General features: G+C 35.8%; 1 protein-coding gene across 3 annotated transcripts in view; it reads right to left on the reverse strand.

Annotated features, from left to right (window-relative positions):
- The window catches only part of METTL4 (methyltransferase 4, N6-adenosine), a 219692-nt gene that overhangs the window by 174824 nt on the left and 27196 nt on the right, over positions 1–17672 (reverse strand). For 2 of the 3 annotated variants that reach the window (XM_026496048.4, XM_057313224.1), the window contains exons 6-9: positions 14765–14939; positions 12072–12178; positions 11601–11692; positions 4377–5978 (exon numbers count right to left, since the gene is read on the reverse strand). In XM_026496048.4, coding sequence (XP_026351833.1) covers positions 5833–5978; positions 11601–11692; positions 12072–12178; positions 14765–14939 — 520 coding nt within the window. In that variant the 3' untranslated portion in view covers positions 4377–5832. Of the gene's footprint in view, positions 1–4376; positions 5979–11600; positions 11693–12071; positions 12179–14764; positions 14940–17672 lie in introns of those variants that run through there. The other variant, XM_057313225.1, reaches the window with a different exon arrangement.

Raw genomic sequence — 17672 nt, forward strand, 5'->3', positions numbered from 1 at the left:
GTGATCTGCTTCTCTAAACTTCTGCATCACTTTCTGTCTATTCCCCCACTTAACCTTTGACTGTACACTGTGGTTTGTTATGCTCTAATGGTTTCTTACATGAGTCTTGCCTACTCAAATGCAAAGATACTTGAAGGCCAAGAGTTAGTTCATTCATTCATGAAATATTGGCAGTTCCAGGTATGCTGGTAGGAGAAACATAAATAAAAATTTGTCCTCCTCTCATAAGGTATTCAAGAGGATATAAAGTCGTCTGTTTTTGCTTTTTGTTTTTTCCATGAGCCACCTAAAGAATAAACCGCTCTTCTCTTTTCGTGATAAATGTGAGGGAAAACCTATCTGGATAATCCATACACATGAAAAGTGGCTCTAAGAGCAAGAATAAAAGCCTTCTTTTGGGGGGGGGGGGAGTGGATCATGAAGTAAGACATGTTGCCAGGAAGACTGTAAAGGAAGACTGTAGATAAAGAGAAATAAGCGTATGCATTGAATAACTTCTAAGCACCAGGTCCTATGCGAGGCAACTTTACATACGTTATTTCACTTCATCTTCATAATAATCCTACAAAGTGCAAAGATCAGCCTTCTTATTCCTCAGAAAACAAGAAGGCATAGTTTAAATAATTACTCAGCCATTTAGATGAATATCAAGACCCAAAATACAGATCCAGCTGATCCCACAGTCTAGTCTTTTCCTGAGGAAGATTCATGAGCAAAAGCACAGAGTCCTAAATTGGAATAACAACAAACAGTCTAGTTTGACTAACAATCAGGATATATGTGGGCAATTTTGGGAGAAGCAGCTAAAAATCAATCCGGTGCCTTACATTTTCCCTAAGAGATATTGACCAAAAATGATTTAACACTGTTAAGGGACCATTCATTTGCCGGAGTTGTCATCCAAAGTTATCCCATTGTTGTGTCACAGTTATCTGATAATTAGGCCAAAGCCCAATCAGAAAAAGTGAATAAAAAAATAGTTTCCTCATGTTCTCCACCCCTAGAGATCAATTTGTTTTTATATGGTCCCAAGGACTTGGACTGCTACTGAAAAAGACCAAGAAGATCCCCTCAAGTTCACAGAAGCCCCAGAAGATTGAGGTTAACTCCTAGGAATATTTAAGGGAAAGGCTGGTTGTGGAGTTATCATGGTAATCCGACTTGCTTTCAAGCTGGAGTAGACTAGTCAATGGAACCATGAATTAAGACCATCTACATAGTTCTGGGTTGGTCCATACATCCAAACACTGGTAATAGATCACCATGGTACATAAAATAATTTGCACCTATACTTACATTTTTTAATCTCCCCTTTCTCACTATTTAAATAGCCATCTTCACATCCAAATCTGTGTGTTGCCTAAGAGTTTCCTTAAAAATGTGAACTTAAAATGGCTAATCTAGTTGAAGAACACGTAACTGCATGGTAAATATGCTAACGACTTATGTCAAAGGGTTTCACAGCCCATCTGATTCTGAGTGGCACTCCGGCTATTGGTTCAATCAATGTCATTGAAATCTTTAATGAAAAATATTGTGTTAATAACTTAAGACTGATGATATCATATATGGAGAAAAGTATGTTTGGATGATTATATATGATTCATTCTAAATTTGCTTCAGGCTACCCAATGGATCCTCTGATTAGCAGCTAATGAGCCTATTATTAAGATCTCAGGTTCATTAGCAAACATGATACAACATAAAGCGCCTTAATTTAGGAATCAGAATTCAAGTCCTGGTTATCACTTATTAGCCATGTCAGCTAGCCTCTATGAAGTTCCTCCCTCATTATAACTACAACTTCATAAAACTGCTTTGAGGGTAAAGTGACATAATTGAAGTAAAAGAACTCTGATAACCAGAGAACTACACCCGCAGTGCTGTGGTGCTTCCCAGGGTGTGGTAGGCCTGTGGTGCATGACAGGAGTCAGATGAGGTAAATTGGTGGGCATCATCAGGGAAGGGAAGGTCCTTTAACGTGATTATAATCCTCCTCTGAATCACTATCAGTAGGAAACCCAAAGTCTCACTGAAGCTGAATATATAAGAATTTACTAAAGATCGGTCTCTAGGGTATCAAACCTGAGAAGGTGCATTTGGGGTTTCTGATAAGAATGAGTTTGAGTCATAGAATTTGGAGGACTAGAATGGGGCAAGATAGATACAGCCTACAGCAAGGACAGAGCAAGGTAGCAATTAAAGCCAGGCCCAGACCTGAGTCATGGACTAATCTCTCTGTCCTTCTCCAAGAAGACAACCAGCCCACAGTGACACTGGCTTTTTTGAGGGAGCTCAAATGTTGACATCCAAGAAGAAAAACCTATTCTTACCTTCAGACCATCCACAGAAAAACGCCTTATTTAGTTGGTAGGTATCTTATTGAGAAAATTCGTTTGGTGGCTGACTCAGTCAGTTCCAGGCTACTATGACAAATTACCACAGATTGGGTGGCTTACATAATAAACATTTATTCTTTGGGGTTCAGGAGGTTGAAAGTTCAAGATCAGGTGTCAGCCTGGTCAGGTTCCTGGTAAGAGCCATCTTCCTGGTTATGTCCTCACCTGGCCTTTTGTTGGTGCTTGCAGGCAGAGAGTGAGGTCCCATGTTTCTTTTTATAAAGCCATTAATCCTATTATGAGGCCCTATGCTGATGACCTCATCTAACCCTAACTGCCTCCCAAAGGCCCCACCCCTAAATACCATCACAGTGAAGGTTAGAGTTTCAGCATGTGAATTTTGGGACGGTACAAACATTCAGTCCACAGCTGTTACACATAAAAATCAAGGTCCTGCAAGTGTAACAGATCATCCATCAGAGTGTAACAGATCTATTTTGAACCAAAATTAATGTGACACAAGCCTAAAGTCTCTGAATAGAAGAAACAGCAGAAAGGCTACCAATTAACCACCTATGGAAGTCATCAAAGAACAATGTACAGTAACTATGAAGTTCAGAGTCAAGAGTTGAAGCCCAAAGCTACATGTTTGTTTTAATTCGTTTTTAAGTATTTGTTTCTAGGCAGGACCAGTGGAAATGATGGATTTCAAAGCTTCCTCATGTATGAAACCAGGTGCAAGCTAGGAAATCTGATCTCAAGGAAAAGATCAAGAAAATATGATGTTTAGACAGAAAAACTCTATGGGCAGTGTTCAGGTGAATCGCCTGAATTGGAATACATATTGTGAAAGAAAACCTTTTTCACCTGAAACTAAAAAATATGTGAAGAGTCCAAACATTGCTTAAAATATTCCAAGTACAGTTCCAAGTGCCTTACATGTGTTAACTAATTTAATAATCCTCATAACAACTTAAGAGATAAGTATCATTAGTTTCCATTTCTGAGAAAGGAAAACAAAAAGGACCAAGTTAAAGAGGATCTACTTCCGAAAGAGTAGTTACACGCTCTGTGATTTTACTCTAATGGACCATGAATGGGAAGGTGAAACAGTGTCAAGAGCCATGAATTCTAAGGATACCATCTTATGAGCCAAGATTCCCCAAAGTTTCTTGAGTTAACCACGTGCAGGTGAAGAGGCTTTTTGTGTGGTTGCTCAGGATGCCAATTTCAACTGCACGGCCTCCAGGTTAATTGAAATCAAACCAAACTCTAGGGCTGGGCTAGAAGTCAGGGAGCTATGCATTCTCTTCCTAGTTCCAATACTTACTATAGGTTTTAGGACAAAATAGTCTCCTTGGCCTCAGTTATCTTGGCTATTAAATGGAGATAATGTCTCTCAGCACTGTATAAGAATTAAATGCAATAAAATGTAAAAAGTGTAGCAAAGAGTAACACACACTATTCAACAAACATTAACTTTATCCCTTTGTCTAAGCATTTCCAAGAGTCCTAAAAGACTTTGTCTGTAAAAAGAACATGATAGAAAATAAAATCCTTACAGGTTTTAAAAGCAATATAAAAATCTCTGAATGAAGATATCTTATAACATTAAATGAATAATAAAGTTCATTAGGTCAGTTGGCTAAAATTCAGTGGTAACGAAATCAAAGTTCAATGCTCTTAGTCTGGCCTTTTTGTGCTCACAAGGTATGTGATTGTTCCATTTTCCAGAATCATCCTTTGTTCAAAAAAAAGAGCCCAATAATTAAACAGGCATTACAAACAAGGCCCACAGGTTGTACAACTTAGGAGCAGAGCTAAGACTACAACTTCTGTGTCAAAAACCAAACAAATAAACAAACAAACCCTCTGTGTCTTGAATACCACATTCAGTGAATAAAAATTCTTTTTCCCTCGAGTATCATATTTATGGTGCAAAAACAAAAGTCCAAAAACTTGGTGAGGATAGAATGTTTCCACAAATTACATAAAATCTAAAAATACTACAAGAGGCGGAAAGAGTTTCAAATGAGGTTGTGAGATGTTTGCTTCAAGTTTAATACCTTTTTTCATTTCATTAACAAGTTAGAATATCCCTATAAATACAAAGTTAAGTCTACAATACTATATCATACACTCAAAGAATGAAAAACTTCAAAAATAACATTTTTCATTGGCAAAATCAGTAAACAAACTGGCAATCCTGTCAGATAACCATTTCAAACTAACATTTTATTTAGCAGATAAATATTTGTAGAAAAGCTGTAAATTAAATAAACACTTTTGTCAAAATGCTAAGTGAAAGAAGCCAGATACAATAGATGACATATTCTATGATTCTGTTTATATGAAATTCTAAAGAAGCAAAACTAATGACAGAATACAAACCATTGTTCACCAAAGGCCAGGGGTGGGAGGAAGGGACTGACTTTAACTGGACACATAAGTTTTGGAGGTGAAGAAAACGTTCTATATCGTGACTACGGTAGTAGACAGACAACCATATATATGTTTTCTAAACTCACTGAACCCTATAGTAAAAATTGGAGAATTTTATGTGAAATCGTATCTCAATTTTAAAAAGGTTATACACAATAAATCAGCATGCTTTTCAAAGAATCATTTCAGTAAAAAATATTTTACTTAGTAAAAAAATATTTGTGGAAAATGTACATAATATAAATATCCTTTAAATCATAAGCAGTGTTATCTTCTGACATTTTTATAAGAAATACTTTTTAAATCTTCTAGAAAACCAAGCAAAACTAAGAAGTACTTGAAAAGTGACCTTGAATGCAATTTAAAACCCTCCAAAAAGGTTTCATAAGCTCAGTGCAATGATGAGGTACTTGCCAGATCTCTCAATATGTTTTCCAGAATGTAACAGTATACCAGAGGTCATGAATTTGGGTTGCACAGGGGCCAAGTAGACAACACAAGTGAGTGGCACGGAGCAAGTGTTACTGTGGTAAACTGCAGAGTCCATGTCCCTTCCCAAGTGAGCTGCGATCACTACGTCCTACTGACTGATGCCAGGAAGAATACAGACCACAGTGCAGCCAGAGCTTCTGATGCTTAAAGAAAAGCAAAAATCTACACTTTATGTGAAATCTCCCGATTTTTCAGAATGATGGTTCAAATTTTTTTTACAACACCATACGGGCCAAATAAAACACATCCATAGGCAGAATTATGACCTCTGGTCCATGATGCGTGCTTTCCGAACTTTTTCGATAACAAAGTCTTGTCATTTTTCTAACTGCTTACCTCTTTATTTGCAGTGAATCTGGAATAATGGGGAATACTAGTGCAACTGAAGTAAATTCATCTCAAAATTACATAAAGACTCGTCACTTCTGGTCTTCCGCAGAAAAACCAAGCCTATTTACATTTCTAAGCATACTGGTTGGTAAGAAAAGGAAATATCAGTTAGAATGAAGGAAAAAGGGGTGAGGAAAAACTGAAGAAAATCACAACTTTAAGATCATAATCAGCTTCTAGACTGCAGAGCAACAAAATAATCCATGTGTTGAAATTTGAGAACTTCATTGCCCCAACTAGTCCAACCTGGCTGTAAATTTCGAGCAAACAATTCCAAACATTCCCCATCTGGCTTGATATAGTCTTTTAGAACCTCTGTCCAAAAAAGAGAAAAAAAACACAAAAATTATTATTAAAAAAGGAATTAATTTCCCTTTAGCAGTTTAAAGCAGAAAAGCAGGAATGTTTCCTTAAAAAGGGGGGGGCGAGGAACAACTAATTAATTTCAAGGATTTCATCACAGGCTTTACTATTTATAGTTAGAAATCATTTGAAATAAGCACTCCTGAGATTGGAAACACACCATTAGAAATTTCAGAAGTCCTGATTTATCAGTTTTCATTTGTAGATGATAAATAAGAATTTCCATGCCCTCATAGGTGACTTTCAGTTTTCCAATACTGCTGACACATCTCAACTTAATTTTTTAATAAATGTAATCTGTGCATGAAAAAAGAAATATAAAGGTACAACACAAAAATAACCCACTTAAAAAACTGAGATAAAATATAAATCTCTGCAAGCATATATATTAGCAAAAGAGCAGTAAATGAAGAACTGGATACCAATAAAAATATCGAACACATATAACTAACAAATACAATAACCCTCGTAGCTATAACTTGGTAGCAGATTCCATCATTTCTAAATTATAGATCCTTTTTACCCAAAATCTCACCATATTATTTCCACAAGTAGTCCTTATGTAATGTATTAATAACGACTGAAAATTATATTTTATCAGGAAAAAGGTACCTCATACATATGTTAACTAAATGCTAGGATACCCAGTAACAGAAAGAAAATACCATAGAAGCTTTTTTTTAAAGCACATGTTCATTTAGATTACAAATATTTAAACCAATTTACCCTTGATTGTTGCCGGTTAACTACATTATCCACATTACAAGAACTGGGTATGAAAATAACAATTCAGGGATGAAAAGTCCTAGAAGACCATTTTTTAAATATAGTTCCTAATTACTATACAAGATTGAGCTTGGAAGAAATTTATCAAATTCCCTTTAGGAATGGTAAGTATTCCTTAGGAGTACTTGATATAGGTAGAGTTTAAAAGAAAATATATAAAAAATTTTATGTTCATAATGTTCTCCAATCACTCTCACAACAAAATAACTGTTTATTTCTATAAAAGTATTGGTCCTGTGTATCAAAAATCAAAGAATTTAAAGCGTTCATTGTCTATAATCCAACTGAAGTAAAATTTGGGCTTTGAGAGCTTTTAGGAGATGCTAACATGAGACTTCTAGTCCTTTCGTAAGTGTATAATTAAACGTTATTAAACCTGAAAGAGAAAGATTTCCCCAGAGTCTTAGAGAACGATAAACTTATATCCCTTTCCATTTTTTCTCCATGAATTCAATGCCTAACCAACCTCAATTCACTTTTAATGTGATCTAAGGTTATACTGAAGTAAGGTTTTGTTTGTTTTTGCTTGTTTGTTCAGTGTTTTGGTACAAATACATTAGCAACTCTATTCTGGAACCATAATCTGGAGTCCAAACAGGCAGGAGTCAGTCAAAATGTTTACCATTCTGAGCATCCACTATAGTGCTATGGAATTTAACAAAGGAAACAGACAGCCATGTTTTCTAAGAGTACACAATCCAGTAGAAAAAGATGGCCAAGCACTTAGAGGTTGACAAATACAGTACATAAAACCTACACCAATTTGCTACCTCCTACTTTCTCAATGTAACACGTTTCTGCATGGTGTTTTGTTTTTTTTTTTTTCCCTTTCTGGTTGAGAAAAATAGAAAGTCAAGAAGTAATATTTTCAAAATGTTAACCACATTTCAAAACAAAGCAAAAGAAATAAAAGCAAATGAACGGCAACGTTTTATTCTTACTAATTTTAAATACCAGTTTAAAAGTAAACTCAAGATCTTAAAAGTTCTAATCACAGAGAAAAATTTTCTAACTATGTGTGGTAATGGATGTTAACTAGACTCATTGTTATTGGTGATCATTTCTCAATGTATATATACATCAAATCATTATGTTGTACAGCTGAAACTAATATAATGGTGTATGTCAATTATACCTCAATTTTTAAAAAATTCAAATGTATAAAGTATGACTATGACATACACACATACTTAGATAATTATATAACATCTGACAGTAGCAAAACATACTTCTAACCAAGGAAGAGGAAATATTCCACACATAGCCAGTCATTCCCATTTTGCTCTGAGAACATGGGGCAGGGCTAAGGGAAAAGAGGTTCAAACACCAGTGCACAGAATCTCATCAAACTGTGTTTTACTCTTCAGATAGAAACTGTTAGTAAGTAAAGTAGTAAAAGGAGTAGAACTTCCTCTAAGGTAAAATATTAAAAAAAAATTTGATCCAAATATTTTTAAATCTTTAAATTTAATATTCATTTATAATGTTAGCTCACAAGCCATAGCTACTGATGGCTTATCTTTTGATCTGTAGCAGGAAACTTCAAAACTTAAAAACAGAGTAAGTGCAGCAATAAATTAAAAATTTTTTTAAATCTTTGTGCTTCTAGAAGCAAAAAAGAGAACATTTCTTTTTATGAATTTGCATAAAACAGTTCAAGAACATTTACGCATAAAAGGTCTAAGCATTACACATAGAACATGTACTATCCCAAATCCTAGAGTTATGATTTCAGGGTAAAATATAATGCAGAAATTGTTTTCTGATGGCTTTAATTTGTAGAGCACTATACCTAAAAATACATGCACTTGCTACATAGTAACATAAACTCAAAAATACAGGATTACAAATACTTCTTGTCTACCACTACCTAACCAAAACATAAAGATTACATATCAAGTCACGTGGATTCCCCCCCCCAAAAAAATTTAACTTTTCTTTTTTAAGGTTCTCAATCCTAAAAATGTGTTTGTGCTGCCCTCTACTGGGAATATGGCAGAACTGCGCTTCATACATACAGGATGTTAAGACTAATTTTTATTAGGATTAATAAAAGACTAATTTTTATTTACTATTTTAAAACCTTGTTTCTTAAGATTAATCTTTAAACATAATTTTATCCTATATAAAAGGAATTGATAAACGATTTAACTATAATTTGAGAATGAAAGGTTGGGTCTTGGCTTTTAGATTTTTAAAAGTAAAAAAATAAGCCCTAAGATGAATACTAAAATTATGCTTTGATAGTCACGGAATGATAAAGAAAATTCAAATGAAAAAAATACAAATTAGATTTCCTCCATTGAATACTGGTACCAAACATAATTTTTTTCTCAAAAAACAGTGCAATCTCACTTTTCATATAAGGCACATATTTAACGCAATGAAGAGTCTATGACAGTACAGAGCTTAAAAATGATTACTCATTCAGCATGCGTCTAAGTCAAAGAATGGATCATCAGGTAAACATCTGAATATCTCTCAAATGAAGTAACACTACAAATTCTTCTGCATAAGCCATTTAAGATATCAGAAATTCTAAGTGCGATCAATAAAAATTACCTTCAGAATTTGTATTCACTTTCCTATGTATTCTAGCTCATGAACTATCCCATATTCTACAAAATAATATGACAGGCTGGGGACCCTGTGGTTTTCCTGAATGGCTGCTTAAAAGTTTTGGGTTTGTTTTGTTTTGTTTTTTTAAGATTTTATTTATTTATTTGACAGAGAGACACACAGCCAGCGAGAGAGGGAACACAAGCAGGGGGAGTGGGAGAGGAAGAAGCAGGCTCCCAGCGTAAGAGCCTGACGTGGGGCTCAATCCCATAACACCAGGATCAAGCCCTGAGCCGAAGGCAGACACTTAACAACTGAGCCACCCAGGCGCCCCATGTTTTGGGTTTTTTTAAACAGGGATCACCAAATTAATAAAAAAAGATATTCCTCAAAAAATGTTTTGAACAGGAAACAATATCAAATTGAGTCTATCTCAAGGATCTACATTCCTATTTTTTTTAGGAGGGGAGGGCACAGAGAGAGGGAGAGAGAAAATCTTAAGCAGGCTCCATGCCCAGTGAGAAGCCCGACACAGCGGCTCGATCTCACGACCCTAAGGATCATGACCAGAGCCAAAATCAAGAGTCAGACACTTAAGCAACTAGCTACCCAGGTGCCCCTACACTCCTATTTTTTTAAACTCTCACTTGAAAAATCTAGCATTTATGGAGCTTCTACTATATGCTATAGAATTTCAAATATATTATAAGCAATCCTCACAACTCTAAAAGATTAAATACCATTAGTCTCTCTTTAAGTGAGGACCTTGAGGTAGAAAATGGTTAGAGTAACTCATTAAGTAGCAGAGCCAGGATTCAAACTCATCCGATCTCCAAAAGCCAAAGTTTTCCATTAGTCCTTGCTGCTTAGTTTCACTGAATGATGAACATTATAGTAAAGCATTAAGACTAGTAAGAATTCTAGGCTGCAGCAGTTACCTTTCCAATGGTTCAGAAAAGCACCACTACCTCAACATAAAACTAAATCTCTATCAAGTATCAAGTTTCAGAACAGCAAGGGATAGAGCCCTCATAGTGAAATGAAGCCCCTAGTAGAACTACATTCCTCAGATAACCCATCAGTCTTCAGTCTATCAAGGACAGTGAGGGAGTAACAATCAATAATAAGGGGAACCTAAAAAACGGTATAAGAGGAAAAGCAGAGGTGAAATAAAACTAGTCTACACAGCACATCCGGCAATCCCACAAACCTCTCTCTTGCTTCAATAGTTCAATAATCTTGTTCAACAGTCTTCGGATGGAACGGACCCAGGGACTCCCCATCTTCCAGTCTCTGACCACCCTCCAACCACCTTCCAATCTCCTTTCCAGGAGCAACCTTCAGGACCAGCCAACCCCATTTTTTGTAGTTAACTCCTTATTGCTGACCAACAATGAGCTCCCAGATTCATCAGAATTATTCTCCCAAGGTGGAGGCCACTGTCTGGTCAACCTGTATTTGCAGACCTCCTACACCCACCTGTTTCAGGGCTTCTATTTGGACTGTGACGATGTGACTCTGGAAGGCCTACGCACTTCTTCCTCAAGTTGGCCAGGCATCTCTTGGAAGATGCAAAACCAGTGCGGCAGCCATACCCTTCTCCAAAACATGAAGCAGCCCTCCCAAGATGAGTGAGGCAAAGCCGTGGATGCCATGGAAGCTTCGCGGCCCAGAAGAAGAACCGGAACCAGGCCCTTCTGGGTATGCATGCCTTCTGGGTTCTGCCCACACAAATCGCCATCTGTGTGACTTCCTGGAGAGCCACTTCCAGATGAGGAGGCAAAACTCATCAAGATGACCACCTGACTGACCTCCACAGGTTGGCTGGCGGCTGGCCCCTGGCTGGGCTGGGCAAGTCAAGTATCTCTTCAAAAAGCTCACCCTCAAGCACAGCTAGAAGCCTCCAGAGCCCAGCAGCCTTTGAGGGGCACCTCCACATCCCCCTGATGTCAGGGCTTCTGCCTGTGCCTCTCCCTGCAGCCACTAGGCACCCCTTTAACCATCATAGAGCCCTCTCTCAAGTCACGGACCGAATGAAAACAGTAAAGCTTTTGTAACAAAATAAAAATTAAAAAGACAATTCATAAAGTCTGCTGTAAAATTTTAAAATATTAATGAAAATAAAACATCCCAGTTAATTTCCAAATCTCTACACCACTCAAATACTAAATTCAATCCTTTTTTCAATTTGACAGAAGTCATTAACAATTCTATTCTATAAAAACATACCAGCAAGCGGTGGCTTATGTGAATGAAGAGTACAGGGCACACTGACAATTAACTTGTGATCTGGAATGGGAAGTACTTTTACATCTTCATTCCTAATGAAAACAAAACGACAAAGTAAATTATATTTTAAAGGACAATTTTTCATATATAAGCCACAGTTGCCTTGATTTTTTTCACTTTTCAAATTGAATCTGAATTTAAAAATAAATTCAAGAATAGAAGCAATAATGGAAATCAGCAATTTAAGTATTGAGACAGAACCAATAATTTTCTTTTCTAATGACAATTACACTAGGTAAAACAAAAAATAATATAAAATTTCATGTGCCATCATTCACACTTTTCTGTCTGGGCCATTTTCAGATTTTCAAAAATGTGAAAATTAAGGAAAATCAATGATCACCATACTATTAATTTTATAAAATGTATAAATGTATACATTTATACAATTCTGAAAAATCACTTTCCTACCTTAATGGTACAGCAGTTTTTTCCCGAACTCTCCCCAGGATAAGACCTTCATAAGGCTTTTTGTGTGGAGAATCTAATGGGAACACAAACTCTCCTGAACTGGTGATCTGATAGGAAGGAGACAAAAAAACAAAAGAAAATAAAACCATACATCTGTAAATATCCAGGAAAGAGTTTGGTTTTTTTTTTTTTTTTTCTATCACTATACAGTTTCTGCCAAAGAAAAAGAAATTATTAAACCTCTAGGCTAGTGTTATCCAATAAAAATATAATGTAAGCCACAAATGCAAACCCCATATGTAATTTAAATTTTCTAACTTAAATTTAAAGTAGAAAATTTAAATTTTCTACTAACAACATTAAACATTAAAAAAGTAAAAAGAATGTGGAAGTAATTTTAATTATGTAGTTAGCTTAGTCTCAATATCCAAAGTACTATTTCAATATATAATAAATTCAAAAAGTTATTGAGGTGTGTTATATTTTTTCTTTCATACTAAGTATTTCAAATCCAATGTACATTTTATACTTAACATCAATTCAATTTTGAGTAGTCACGTTTCAAACACAAAAGAGCCACATATGGCTAAGGAGTATCACTTGGACAGGGCAGCTCTAAGGGACTAAATATTTTAAATATTTTATCATCTTACACATAAAAATCTACTTTTCATTAAAATGTATTCCTGAAACCATATCATCATTAATTCATTTATTCATTCAAATAATATTTACTGATTACTAGCAATGTGACTAAGTGGATTATAATAAAGTATATCTTATTAAACTTTATAGAAAATAGTGTCATTAAAGACCATCAGAGCTAGAATTAAATAAAAAAAAAAAAGCTCAGGGACTGATAAGATAGACAATACTTAGTCTAATCCCCTGTCATTATAAACCCAGAAATTCAATTTCATCATCTCACCCTGGAATGATCTTACTCTCCAAGACTCACTTAAAGCTAATCAAACTGAAAACACAATTATAATAGCAATATCAACTTATTAACTAGCCACTGAAATACACATTTTCACCATCAGAATATTCCTATCTATCATCTATTGAACTTTTACTCAATATCAAGATAACTAAAAAGCCAAATCAGTAAAGTCCTTTTATCACTTCTAGGGCCCAGGAGAGACAGCATCTCTGCCACACAGTGCTGTATAAATACAGGCAAATTCTCCTTCTTTGGATACACTTTATATTCAACGCAAATCACTCCTTCTGTTATAATAGTACATGTAATTACTTAACAGTGTCTCATATAATATACTGCATTTTTGTTTTGAACTCTAGGCTTTTCATATCATCATTAGTACTATAAATAAATAGAATAGTCTTAGATTTAATGTATTAACATTTTACTAGTTTTGATTTCAAAAGGTGCCCTTTTCCTGACTTTGGCCCCTGTCTCTGAAATAAAAGAACTGTCATAATGTACAGCGTAGAATGGAGTTTTATATTCCCATCAATGTCCTATATACCAAATCAACCAAAGCTAAGCCCAAAGTACATTATAAAAGCAAAGATACAACTGTTAATGTTTGTTTGCTAAGTCCATTAAAATATGTGCAAATAAACAATGTACACAACTTTTAGAAGATACAACAGTGAACTACAAAATACATACAAAGCACATAAAAATAGAACTTCCCTGTCTAAAATGAATATATCAGCTATATAAATATAAAACATTCAATTGATAACAAGTTGGTTTATCTTTTTAAAATGTAGAAGGGCTTTTGCAAAATTCATGTAAGTAGACAATGCATCTTTAAAAGGATGTCCACGGGGTGCTTGGGTGGCACAGTCGTTAAGCATCTGCCCTCGGCTCAGGGCGTGATCCCAGCGTTCTGGGATTAAGCCCCACATCAGGCTCCTCCACTAGGAGCCTGCTTCTTCCTCTCCCACTCCCCCTGCTTGTGTTCCCTCTCTTGCTGGCTGTCTCTGTCAAATAAATAAATAAAATCTTTAAAAAAAAAAATAAATAAATAAATAAAAGGATGTCCAATGGACTCTGATCTGACGCCTTATTTTTCTGTATTTTTTTTGTTCTTATAGTAAACAGAGATATTAAAGATCATTGGGCCAATCCAACAGCTGGAATCATTTCTTTCAAAAATACACACAGTGGCACATAAGGCACTGAGGACTTTAAAGTATGTAAGGTTCTTGGTTCTTTCTACCTCTTCTGTGCTGGGTTACTTAGCTATTCTCCCAGCAACATAAGAAAAAAGAAAAAGAAAAAAGAGAAGGAAAAAAAAAAAAAAGGAAAGAAGTCACAAAGGGTGACTGAAATTTGGGACGTGTAAAGAGCAAGAAGATGAAGAATAACACTGTGTTTACTGATAGATTCTCCGAAATTTTAGTTTGTTGTTTTTTAAACTACAGACATCAGAGCTTTTTAGAAGGTCATCCTGGTATCTCCCTGAATCATTTGCTAAGGCCAGCAGTTTGAGACTCTGCTACAAAAAGACACAGAACAAAAGGTTTAAAGCCTTTGAGACTAAGAAGATGTATTTAGTATCAAAAAGAAAAAAGTATTTAGTATCAAAGTAAAAGTTTTAAAAAGACAAATGTTTTGAAGGAGTAGAGCGGTAACATGTTAAGTGTTAAAAATTAGACGCTACATTCATGTGACTTCTATGTCACACTATATTAACATATAAGTTAATTTTTCAACTTACTTTTACCCAGTGCCACTCAGCAACTATCTCGACAGACCAAGAAGGATATAGTTCTTCCTTTACAAAACGTAGGTGCTTCTGTCTATTGGTCACCCAAGTAATAACAAGACAGTTTGGAGCCGCCAGTTTAGGAATAGGTATCTGCTTTATTTGCAGTGGTGATAAATAGCTGTACCTAAAAGTAAACAGAAAAAGATATTAGCAAAATTCACTGCAAAAAGGAAAAATCAGCAGAGAGAAGACCCATGTGATACTGACTCCACACAGAGCAGAGCGGTTTGTGTAACTAAACATGAAGCCACAGTGACACCCAGTGGACACATTATTACATGAAAGTCAAAATTAACCCTTTTCCATGTTTAATAGTATAAAATTGTCAGGCTATACTTATCATTTCTAAATGTATTACATTTCAGTAATTTCACTAATATGCTTCTGTCCCATTCAAAATTTAGCAAATATCGTTGTTTGGTTTCCATAATCTGTACATTACACAGGGACCCCATCACAGTGAGTCTTGAAACTGCTCTCTCAATATTCCACTGTATTTTCAACCCTCGATCTATCATCCTGCTTCTTTCTTGATCCCAATTAATTCCACTGGGCTCTTTGAAACCCTCATGTTTTCAGGGTGCCTGGGTGGCTCAGCTGGTTAAGCATCTGCCTTTAGCTCAGGTCATGGAGGTCCCTGCTCAGCGGGGAGCCTGCTTCTCCCTCTCCCTCTGCTGCTCCCCCTGCTTGTGCTCTCTCCTCTCTCTCTCACAAATAAATAGATAAAAATCTTTAAAAAGAAAGAATGAATGAATGAAAGAAAGAAAAGAAACCCTCATGCTTTCATTAAAAAAAAAATTCTATCGTCTTTCACCTCCTAGTCATGAATAGCATAAAGTTTAATTTCTCTTGCTAGAACTACTTGCTCTACAAAACCCAGTCTAATGAATGTAGGCCTTTCTCCAACATCCAACACACACAACAGAGAGCGGAGAGTCCGTATTCTCCTAACTCCCCCATTAGCTGCTTTCAGGCTAAAATTCCTCCATACTTGCATAAAATCCACTCCTCTTTGAGAGGTATGCTATCTGGCTGTGCTAGACTGTAATGTTCTTTATTGAACACATTTCTTCCTCACTCTCCATAATCAATGAAGCCTTAAACTCTAAGATCCTTCTACTTTACCAACACAAATCTTGCCATTGTCCTGGGCAATTTCAAGACACAATCTATATAATGTGCATACCTCAACTATTCTTCCCCTAAACAAATACAACTGCATTCACCCCAATAATCCATTCCAGTGACCCTAACCTGGACCTCACCATCATTCACACTTATTTCATCTCTGAAACTAAACATCAATCTACCTCTGGCTCGAACCTCCTATCCCTAACCTATTCTTAGACCTTATCAAAGCAAACCATGCCCTATCCCTCTACTTTATTGAGTCTATCATTTCTTCCTGCACATACGCTCCTCTTCTCCACAGATTACCAATCATTTCACTGCCCTCGCATTAGCACCCTAAATTCCTATCCCCCCTCTACCCTCCCCCCTCCCAGCTCCTTCAAACCTCTTATCTTCAATTCAACCCAACTTTCACACAATTCAATTCAACCTCTTCATATGGGGAAAATTAGGTTGAGAAAAATGCAGAAGTGAAGAATTGGGTCAACTAAACCCATTCTCAGGCTCTCAACATGACTCATCAAGTCTTACAAACCCTCATCTCTTTTCAAATTCTCTTACCAAAACTCAACTCTTGGCATATGAAGTTAACTCATATCAGTAAAAACAAAGGCCACCTGACTCCTTCAACTACCTAACCCTCTCTCTCTCCTTATATACTTTCACTTATCTATTTGCATACATTTCCTCTTAAATCAAATGGTATGGCTTCACCTATCTAAAGCTTATCCCTCCAACTCTGTTCTCTTATTCCCATCTTCCAGTATCTTACAATGCTAGTTATTCCTCTCCTTCTGTGTTTCAACCTCTCTAGCAGTTCCTTACCGTCAGCCTAGGTTTTAAAGGAAGAAAGAGGAGAGAAACAGGGCAGGTGGGAAGGGGAAGAGAGAAGAGAAGAGAAGAGAAATTCCCTCAATTCAGTCTTATGTCTATACCTAAGCTAAGGACTGGTATGCGTTTAGTCTTTCTACATCCTCTCCTTTATTTTATTCCTCAATCGACTATAATGAGGTTTCAACTACTATACCTGCTCTGGGAAAAGTAAATGACATCCTAACGGCCAAATGCAATAAACACTGGAATCCAGTTCTCACACACAGCAACTGTATGATGTGAGGAAGTGATCAGTAAATATTTCTTAAATAAACAAATGAGTAAAACAATTCACATCTCATGCAATACCATCCAGACCAGTGCTCTTCCAGTAGACTAACATTTCTTATAATCAAAGTGATAATTTCAAAAAACTAAGTTTGCCTAAGTATGAAAAACATCTGATCAAAAATTTGAAGTTTGATGCTCCCAATAACTGCAGATTCTTTGATTGCCTTGATTTTATTTAATTGGGTTGATGTGGGGTAAGGGGAGAGGAATGAAATATTCCATTTTTTAGTCTTAATCTAAAAATCACTGAGCAAATTCCAAAATACACATCTTTATCACCAAGGTACTATTCTTATCAAAAATGTTTAACCTGAATCTAATCATGAAGAAACAATCTGACAAATCCAAATGGTAGGAAATTACAAAAAAGGGGCATGGGATATTAAAAAAGAGTCAACATCCTGAAAAGTAAAAATGGCCAGGAGACTATTCTGCATTAAAGGAAAAAAAGAAAAATAAAGATCAAATGTAATGTGTGATCCCTGACTAGAGCTTAAATCTGAAAACCGAAAAAGAAAAATACAGCCATAAAAAAACACTTTGAGCAGAGGTTAAAAATTTA

The sequence above is a fragment of the Ursus arctos genome, unplaced genomic scaffold (assembly GCF_023065955.2).
Source record: "Ursus arctos isolate Adak ecotype North America unplaced genomic scaffold, UrsArc2.0 scaffold_17, whole genome shotgun sequence".
NCBI lineage: Eukaryota > Metazoa > Chordata > Mammalia > Carnivora > Ursidae > Ursus > Ursus arctos.